Source organism: Prunus mume, linkage group LG3 (assembly GCF_029339155.1).
Source record: "Prunus mume cultivar Tortuosa linkage group LG3, ASM2933915v1, whole genome shotgun sequence".
Classification (NCBI taxonomy): domain Eukaryota; kingdom Viridiplantae; phylum Streptophyta; class Magnoliopsida; order Rosales; family Rosaceae; genus Prunus; species Prunus mume.
In genome coordinates, this window is record NC_142700.1 from 6,632,565 (window position 1) to 6,643,414 (window position 10,850).

The following is a 10,850-nucleotide window of genomic DNA, read 5'->3' on the forward strand; positions in this document are numbered from 1 at the left end:
CATAGGCAATCCCGTATCAAATGGGTTTGGCTTATTGTGTCCATGATTAATAATATTTGATTGGACAAAATAATCCCAAAAGATTTAGTAGATTTACTTGGAACATCATGTTTACGTATTAGTAATGGGTATAGGAGGAAAGAGAATAATTTTCATTCTTGACTTCCCCAACTCAATCAGGAATGAAAAAATAAGTGAGCCCCAACTCAAAATCCGTAATTACATCCCCTCAAAACTAGGTATCAGATCAACTAGAGGGAGTAGTCGATACGATTCTCATTCCTGTTTTCTCTTAATAACTTCCAAAAATACCGTTACCACTTTACCATAATTCCAAAACACCCCAAACCCTAAAAAATAAAAAAATAAAAACTCACGCCAAAAAGTTCCAAGACACTCCAACTTCTTTTTCACGTTAGCGTTGCAGACCCAACCTCCTAGAAGCAGCAGCAACGCCTTGTGCTACGCAAGTCATTCTATCTATCTATCTATCTTCTTCTTCTTCCTCTTCTATCTTCCGTCTTCACATTCATCACAAAACAAAGTACGGTCATGGATAAAGACTTTTGTTGAGATAATATCTCTTTTTTGGTAGTATGAAGATTATGCAGGTTATTATTATTTGATTGTTTACTAGTTACATAGGTGAAAAATATATATTTATTGGAGTTTATTTTTATGTTTGAAATTGATTCTGGACAAAGATGTTATTAACATTATCATTGAACTGGGCTTTTGTTGTTTATCTTATTCAGAATATTGATTCCTCGTGTTTACACCGCCTTACTGGTTTGCTGTAGGATTAGTTTGATCTCCTTAGCCAATTTGAGAATTATATATGTGTTGTGGTGAAAATGTGCAGGACATTTTAGTAATGAAATTAGTTTGAATTCTGATTCATGAAAATTAGTAAACAATAAAAATGGGAATCAACCCCATTCCTTTTCTAATTCCATGTGTTTAGTAAACAGCTTAATGGGAATGATTCTTCCCATATCGATTTAGTAGTTCTCCGATTCCTAAATTCTCTTATTTCTTACTTTCTCCATTACTGATACGTAAAACGATCACGTATGATTGACATATAATCCTTTATGTCCTTCATGTATACCTTTGACTTCCATTCATTTTTATCTAATAAGGGAAGGCAGACAAGTATAGGTTCTCCCCAACCTCATCCCTATACCTTTCCCCTCTCTTTTTTTTTTTTTTTTGGGTAGACTTCTGACTTCTAACCTCCTAACACGACCCAACCTCATCCCTTTCCCTTTCCCCTCTCTCTTTTTTTTTTGGGTAGACTTCTGACTTCTAACCTCCTAACACGATTGGAAGCGAGCCGGGGGTCGGCGTCCCATACCTTTGAAAGCCCACCAGCTAGCATTTGGAATCACAAGTTACAGAAAGGACCGTGGCCTACTTTTTAGAAATTTTGAATGTCCTCCATGCTAGCGATATATTCATACTTGAAACTCAAATGCTTCACGCGGTAACAAATACTCATCATTTTTTATTGTTAAAGAATCATTCTCAAAACATCAATGGGATCTAAGTTAGTGGAGAATGACATTAACTTCCATAACAGTATTCTCAGGTTCGAACAAAAAAAAAAAAAAAAACACGGTTCTCAAAACAAAATCTCATGTAATTACTAAATCAAACCAAAGAAAACTTAAAATTAAAATTCAACCGGATAATAGTTCCAAAACTCATTGAAAAGACAACGGAAAAGATAAGAAAGTTTCACTCAAACCACGCGTCACTCTTATGCATTATACTCAACTCAACAGTACACGATAGAACGCCGACATCACTAAAAGTATGGGTCTTCTGGGGCGGTACCATATGCGCTCTTTTTTCTTTTATTATTGATTGACATGAAAAACGTGCACTGATTTTGAAATTCACGTTGATGCATATGGCTCAATCATATCCATGGGGTGACCTACGTACGTATTCTGTGTCTGGAGAAGATGAAATCTCTATGGCCAGAAATGGCTGCATCCTCCATCCACCAGTACTATTATTCAAGAGTACACACACGTGTCAGGCATGTATTGATTCTGTTAATAGTACTCTTAGTCTGAGGTTAAGCTTATCTGAAATCAGTTGATCAATTACGTCTGCGCACTAGACAAAAATTCTCATCTTCTTTAATTTCTCCATCTCTTTCCTTTGGGATTCTCTTCTGATCAATTACGTCTGCGAAAAAATAAGTAGATATTCAAAGTTGGGTGCTTTGGTTTCATTATAAATACTGCAAGGTTTTGTTCAATTTGTCACACTGCCAAGAATATTGAATCAAGAAAGGCAAAACCCCCCACAAATTATGACAATGAAGTTTCCAAACTCTCTACTAGTGCTGCTCATCCTCTCAATCCTTTCATCACTCTCAGTATCATGGGCAACTTCAGAGCCAGTTCCCATTAATGGCTTTCTCCAATGCCTTCCAAAACAGTTTCATTCTGGCCACCCAATCTTTGAAGCCGTTTACACCCCTCAAAACACCTCTTTTCGATCCATTTTGATGGCGCGCATTAAAAACCGCAGATTTTCAAGCCCTACAACTCCAAAACCTCTGGCCATTGTAGCAGCCAAGCACGAATCTCATGTGCAGGCAACTATTGTTTGTGCAAAACAACATGGATTGCAAATTAGAATCCGAAGTGGTGGCCATGACTATGAGGGTCTATCGTACGTATCGCATGTCCCCTTTGTCGTTCTTGACATGTTTCATCTCCAATCCGTTAATGTTAGTGTCAAGGATGAGAGCGCTTGGGTTGAGTCTGGAGCTACTCTTGGCAAAATTTATCATAAAATTGCTCAGAAATCCAAGGTTCATGGGTTTCCTGCTGGGGTTGGACCAACTGTTGGTGCTGGTGGCCACTTCAGTGGGGGAGGGTATGGGAATTTGATGAGAAAATATGGCCTTAGCATCGACAATATTGTCGATGCTAAACTAGTTGATGCAGATGGTAGAATCCTTGATAGAAAGTCTATGGGAGAAGACATTTTCTGGGCCCTTATAGGAGGTGGAGGAGGTAGCTTTGGGGTCGTTCTTTCATGGAAACTCAAGCTCGTTCGAGTTCCAGAAAAAGTGACCGTGTTCAACGTTACAAGGACTTTAGAGCAAGGCGTTACAGATGTCCTTTATAAGTGGCAATTTGTAGCACCCGTGCTCCCTAAAGACCTCTTCCTGAGAGCAAGGCCAGAAATCGAGAATAATACTGAGGGCAAGAAGATTGCAGAAGTATCATTCATCGGTCAATTTTTGGGACAAACTCACGAGCTTCTTCCATTGATGAACAAGAGATTCCCCGAATTGGGTTTACGACGAGAAGATTGTCATGAAGTGAGTTGGTTTGAATCCGTTGTATTCTGGGCTGAACTCCCACTTGGAACCCCAAGATCTATTTATCTCAACCTGAAAAACAAACCAATACCCTTCTTCAAAGCTAAGTCTGACTATGTGAAGAAACCAATTCCAAAAAAAGTTATAGAATACATGTTTAAGGCGATGCTTGAGATAGGGAATATATGGATGGAATGGAACCCTCATGGTGGAAGAATGAGTGAGATTTCTTCATCAGCAACTCCATCCCCTCACAGAGCTGGAAACCTATATATGATTCAATACTATACGTCGTGGTTTCAAGACGAAGGGATTGAGGCCACCAACAGTTACATTCACCTAACAAGAAAGTTGCATGAAAAGATGACTCCGTTTGTCTCCAGGAACCCGAGAGAGGCCTTCCAAAACTATAGGGATCTCGACATTGGCGCCAATCTGTACAACCAAAGTAACCTTCTAACTGCTAGAGCTTACGGAAGCAAGTATTTTGAAGGTAACTTCGAAAGATTGGTGCGTGTGAAAACCATGATTGATCCTCACAACTTTTTCAGGCATGAACAAAGTATCCCGCCTATTTAGAGAGAGATTGGAAGGTTTAACAATAAACATGTATGAATCTGGCTAGTGATCCTTGATAATGCTATTGATTTGATGTATTGGAAAATAAAGAATAGTCTACAATAAGAATAAGCCACCTCGAACTTTTTGAATCTTATTCATCACCCATCATATATATGTACAAAAGACTTAATTTTGGGACGTTCATTCATAAAAGGTGACAATGTTCTTAGCAATCAGCCAACAACGTCACCTTATCCACACAACCTGACAGGACCCGCCCGAATTTTCCGAAACCCGAGGCGAACCTGCGGAGACCCCGGCATCACACCCACGCCGGGTTCACTCCTTAAATCTATGTCCTCATTTACCAAAGAGGATTAAGGGCACGAGACTTTCTGCCGAAATTTCAGCAGAGTCTCCCCTATAAATTGAACATTTCCCCAAAATTTCCACTTGCATAAAACACATTTATAACCCAACCGGCAGCATGCACAATATAATCTCATGCAATTTACATAAAGGGCCTCCGGCCTTCAAATGATTCTAGCAGAACTGCCCACAATAATTTTAAAATAACTTAATGCATCAAACATGCATATAACCACTTCAAAATCTATTTATGCACACCTTCACTTGCTCAGTCCACAGGACGAGTCTCAATTCAACCAAGTTTCGGGACCAACAACGAGGTCCAAACCAATCTCAATAAGACCACCTAAGTGGGGTCTAATCTGTGGCTGCACCTAGTAACTTCAGGCTGCCTACGTACCCTACTAAGGGATCAAGCCACACGTAGCTCTTTCGTATCTATCCTGGCTCCTAATATCAAATAAACCATTACCACCACACAAATACATATATTCTAGGATTTATCTATCACAACACACCAAACACAATCACAATATCACCCCTCATACGACGAGACGCACCGGTCCTCGTATGGGGCTGTCAACACGCCGGCTAATCCAAAGACGCGTGCGACCTCACCACTGGGCTGGCTACATTCTCACCAGCCCTGGCTTGGCTACATTCTCACCAGCCATCACACAATCACATCTCCCCTCATACGTCGGGACGCACCCGCCACGTATGGTCCGCAACACGCCGGCTAATCCAAAGCGCGTGCGACCTCACACCGGGCACGGCTACATTCTCACCACCGGCTCGCTACATTCTCACCAGCCATCACACAATCACATCTCCCCTCATACGCGTCGGGACGCACCCGCCACGTATGGGGTGCATCAACACGCTAGCCAATCCAAAGAGCGCGTGCGACCTCACACTGGGCTCGCTACATTCTCACGAGCCCGGCTCGGCTACATTCTCACCACCATCACACAATCACATCTCCTCATACGCCGGGACGCACCGCCACGATGGGGTCCGCATCAACACGCGGATAATCCAAAGACGCGCGTGCGACCTCACACCGGGCTCGCTACATTCTCACCACTCACACAATCACATCTCCTCATACGCCGGGACGCACCCGCCACGTATGGGTCCGCATCAACACGCCGGCTAATCCAAAGACGCGTGAGACTCACACTCGGCTCGCTACATTCTCACCAGCCTGGCTACATTCTCACCACCATCACACAATCACATCTCCTCATACGCCGGGACGCACCGCCACGTATGGGGTCCGCCAACACGCCGACTAATCCAAAGACGCGCGTGCGACCACACCTGCTTGTGCTGGCTACATTCTCACGAGCCACGGCTCGCTACATTCTCATCGCCATCACACAATCACATCCCTCATACGTCGGGACGCACCCGCCACGTATGGGGTCCGCATCAACACGCCGGATAATCCAAAGACGCGCGTGCGACACACCTGGGCCGCTACATTCTCACCACTCACACAATCACATCTCCTCATACGCCGGGACGCACCGGCCACGTATGGGGTGCATCAACACGCCGGCTAATCCAAAGGCGCGTGCGACCACACCTGGGCTCGCTACATTCTCACCGGCACGCTACATTCTCACCAGCCATCACACAATCACATCTCTCCTCATACGTCAGACGCACCGCCACGTATGGGGTGCCCACACGCCGCTAATCCAAAGCGCGTGCGACACACCTGGGCTCGCTACATTCTCACCGGTCCTCACACAATCATATCTCCTCATACGCCGGGACGCACCCGCCACGTGGGGTGCAACACGCCGGCTAATCCAAAGACGCGTGACACCTCACACCGGGCCTTACTACATTCTCACCACCTCACACAATCATATCTCCTCATACGTCGGGACGCACCCGCCACGTATGGGGTCTATCAACACGCCGGCTAATCCAAAGACGCGTGCGACCTCACACCGGGCCTAGCTACATTCTCACCAGCCCTCACACAATCATATCTCCCCTCATACGCCGGGACGCACCCGCCATGTATGGGATCTGTCAACCCGCCGGCTAATCCAAAACGAGTGCGACCTCACACCTGGGCCTGGCTACATTCTCACCAGCCCTCACACAATCATATCTCCTTTCATACGTCGGGACGCACCCGCCACGTATGGGGTCTCAACACGCCGGCTAATCCAAAGATGCGTGCGACCTTACAGGTGCAGCTACATTCTCACCAGCCCTCATACTGTTCACTTTGGCCTAGCTACATTCTCACCACCACACGGGTTTAAAGGCCTCAACATGATCACAATATGGGGGGGTACGTGGGGTAGTGCGTATAGCACTGTAAACTAACATTCGATCGCTTTATTACCTTTATACATCCACACAATTAAATATATAATATATAATTTCTACTCCTATATAAACCTCAACCCTGGTATAGCATCTGATAATTTCGTAATTTAAATCATATAATAATATTCTAAATTCGCATATAAACCATTTAACTCAACAACGCTCAAGACCTGTCACTAAGGTCATTCTAACCTTCCTAGGATGATAGAACTACAACGAAAGTCTAGCGGTCAACCCAGGGTCAAACTACCCAAACTTGGTCAACCAGGCCCGCGGGGCCCACGACCTCCAAATTTTGATCCGAAAGTTCCTATAGGTTCTACAAGGTCTAGGACACACATCCTGCAAGTTTGGTCCAGATCGGACGGTCGGATCGCTCACGATCGCACGATCGGACGGTTACTAATACCCTAACCCTAGGGTTGGCATTTCCGGAGTATCCGGGACTCCATTTTACGATCCGTCAAATCCTACGTGATCCTGGTAATACCTAGATCAACATATTATAACTTCAGGACCATCCAACGGTCCAAACTTAGCGAACCCGGAAAATACGCGATATGCGATATCCGTTCGGAACTCTAACGGTATCCAAAATGAGATCCGAGCACACCTACGCGCTCGTGACGTCGAGAGGATCACAGTGGGACAAAATTCCCTTCAGCTACACGCGCCGGCAGCGTGGGTGTCTAAAGCGATATCGCATCGCCGGAAAACTTCCAAATCGTGAGCCAAGACTCCTACCCTAGGTAATACACCTAATTTGGAGTCACTTTTGTTCTTGGGCATACCCCAAAAATTGACCAGAGGTGGCCGGAATCGCGATAGCAAAACTGGCCGAATTTCAATTCGTAGATCGAGCTACTTAGCCTCAAAATTTATGAAATCCTACCCAACCATCAGCTAGATCATGCAGAAGGGATGAATTTCATACCTTGATTGCCAAAAATGGCGGTGGGACGACGGAGAACGAAGCCGGTGTTACGACTCCGATTCGAGCCTACTACGTGTCTACGGACTCATCTCACCGTGCTCTACGCAACGGTACAACCGGAATCCCAAATTCATTTCGGATAAGAAAATAACTAAAATACCCCTATCCCACAGGTAATTTCTCAATTCCACTTAAATAAATTAAAACATGGGATAAATTTGGGGTCGGGGTGTTACAGTTGTGGTCTATAAGAGCATCCAAAACCATTTGACCACTCAATTAAATGGTTGTTATTATAGTATTTTCTTGAAGCATTGTGTTCATCTATTTTGTTAGTCCTAACTAGATGCCTTAATGAGTTTCAATTTGCCTGATAATTAAGTCTAATGGGCAGTGTTATATGAACGTCCATGATGTTTTAAAATTGGTTCTCATAGTACGTATGTAGTATGGTACAGTGAGAGTCTTATCTAAGGCCCCTAGATGATGTCCTATCTCGTAATTGTTGTATCAAATTAACCATTTTGATCCAACGACTAACCAATCACCCGCAAGGCCTTAGATAAAGAACTGACTATGGAATTCTTGTGGTAATGTGGAGCAGAGTCTGGGTTTTATTTTTTTTCTGGGTAATAACCATATTCATTAGTCCACCACCACAAACACTAAGGTATAGCTAAGGTATATATCCTTCAAAGGTTCTACCTCTCCATATTTAATTTGCAAGTTTAGAGAAGCCAATTTTTGCTCCAGATGTTTCTTTCAAAATTGAGAAGAGAGAGATCACAAGAGTCAAACTAATTGGTTGTTCTAATCAATGGCATAACAGAAAACTTTTATAGGGATGGGCTATTATTTCTTATACCGGTAAAGATTTAAATAAAATTTTACTCATTTTCCCAAACTTGAAACTTGAAATCTCTGAGGTATAGCTAGTTGGAGATTTGCTTGGATATGATATGCTAATTTTTGCTTAGATAGCCTGGGCTAATTTTTGTAAAATGTGTAGTACTAATTAATTTCTTTTTTCCCAAACTTCGTACTAGGCTGGAGCCCAACCTAAGCCATAGTGTAGTTCCGCCCTTGGTTCTAATTCCCAAATGTGTTTAATTGCAACATATAATGCAAATTTTGTAAAGTTAGTTAAAAAAAAGTCAAATCCCTATAAGCCAATTTAGGAAAGAGTTATAATCAAACTCTTGTTACAAGTTGCAATCTTCTACGCAATATCTTTGAACCATGTAACATAGTTTTGGGATTAATTTTCTTCCTTTTTATTTCTTTATTAAGTAAAGATACATAAGTTCCTCTGGTAAATATAATCAAAGATGTACATACTTAATCCCAAGCTATCAATCAAATCCTTGGTCACAATGCTAGCTAGCTATAGCTATTCCTCCCTAGTATGGAAGAGTTGGGATACTTTGTTCATTCCTAAAGAAATTCTTTGGATCGACCTTGGTCTTAACATGCACCAACCGATCAAAATTATCCTTGAAGTACTTGATACCATAAACTCTTCCTTCCAAATAGCTTGCCTTGCCATTGGCATCATGGTTGATCCCAATGTCAAGATCCTTATAGTTGAAAAAGGCTTCCCTTGGATTCTTGGAAACAAAAGGAGTCATATACATGTGGAGCTTCCGTGTCAAATCAATATAGTATTCAGATGCCTCACTCCCTTCTGTGTCCCAGTTTGTTGCATACTGAACCTTCCAAAGATTCCCAGCTCTATGAGGAAACGGAGTTGCAGATGCTGAAATCTCACCCATTCTTCCACCATAGGGGTTAAAGGTCAACATTGGAGCCTCAAGTTCTATCATTTTCTGAAAAATCCATTTCAAGCCAGCTTTCGGAATTGGTTTCTTGACATAGTCTGATTTCCTCTTCAAGTGGGTAAGTACTTGAGGAATTCTAGAAAGCAAAGCTTCAGGAGCTGTCCCATTTGGGAAGCTTGTCCAGAAAAGGGTAGATTCAACCCAGCTCATTTCCATGCAATCAGATTGCTTAAGTCCCAATTCAGGGAAGCTCTTGTTCATCACAGAGAGAAGCCTCTCAGAGTCTCCAAGAAACATGCCAATAAATGAAGCCCTCAGAGTCTTATTGTTTTCTCCACCACTACCATTTACTATATCCATGGTTAGCCTGATGAACAAGTCATCATCAAGCTTATCCGCAACATATTGCCAACGGTACACGATCTCTGTTGCATTTTGTTCCAAGGTTCTCGGAACCCTGAAAACAGTAACTATTTCAGGAACACGTACAAGATTAATCTTATACGCAATCACAACTCCAAAGCTAGCTCCGCCACCTCCTGTAATGGCCCAAAAAAGATCTTCTCCCATGGCTTTTCGATCAAGAAGTCTTCCATGCACATCCACAATTTGTGCATCAAGTACGTTGTCAACTGACAAGCCGTACTTTCTCATCATATTACCATATCCACCGCCACTAAAGTGGCCTCCAACGCCAACTGTAGGGCAAACACCAGCGGGAAAGCCATGAATTTTGCTTTTCTCAGCGATTCGGTAGTAAACTTCACCAAGAGTAGCCCCAGCCTGCACCCATGCAGTCTCAGATTTTATGTCTACGTTGATGGATCGAAGATTGAACATGTCGAGGATGAAGAATGGAACTTCAGCCACGTACGATACACCCTCGTAATCGTGGCCTCCGCTTCTAATTTTCATCTGCAAGTTATGGACTTGAGCACAAATGACAGATAGTTGGACATGAGATTCATGCAAAGCAGTGACGATGAGGAAAGGTTTTCGGGTTGAAGATGTGTTGAATCGGAGGTTTCGGATGTAAGATTCCAAAACGGAGGAGTAGGAAGCATTGTTGGGAGTGTAAATTGCTGGACCGATGGGGTGAGAGGGCTGGGAATGGTTTAGAAGACATTGAACAAACTTCTCAGGAGCTGAATAAGCTGAAGCTTGCCAAGAAATGGATATTACAAAAAGAGTTGAAAGCAGCAAGAGATCTGATAGCCTTGGGAATGCCATTTGTAGCAATATTTTGGTTTGCGATTATTGGTTTGTGTTTTATGATCTCTATGGGTGGGGATTTATAGAGATAGAGAGTTTGACCAAGACAAATTCCAAATAATAGATTAAGAAGATTTTGCAAGCCACCTCCTCCCATTTTGACCTCGAGTATATAGTTATATAATTAGCCTGCCTTTTGTATTGTTTATTTATACCATTTTAGTTGGACTGCAGAAATAATTGCATACAGCATGCAGTCGGCGCACGTGCATGATAGTACTTGGACCATTTG

The 10,850-nt window shown here is 42.9% G+C and overlaps 1 protein-coding gene and 1 pseudogene across 2 annotated transcripts; one reads left to right on the forward strand and one right to left on the reverse strand.

Annotated features, from left to right (window-relative positions):
• Positions 1-2,163: 2,163 nt before the first annotated feature.
• LOC103325296 (berberine bridge enzyme-like 7 pseudogene) lies at positions 2,164-4,064 on the forward strand (annotated as a pseudogene). The gene has a single exon (XR_016125049.1). The product of XR_016125049.1 is annotated as a berberine bridge enzyme-like 7 pseudogene (transcript).
• A 4,753-nt stretch (positions 4,065-8,817) lies between these two features.
• On the reverse strand, positions 8,818-10,622 carry LOC103325297 (berberine bridge enzyme-like 8). The gene has a single exon (XM_008227452.3). It carries the CDS (start codon positions 10,574-10,576, stop codon positions 8,969-8,971), a length of 1,608 nt encoding a protein of 535 aa, XP_008225674.2. The 5' UTR covers positions 10,577-10,622; the 3' UTR covers positions 8,818-8,968.
• Between the last annotated feature and the right edge of the window lie 228 nt (positions 10,623-10,850).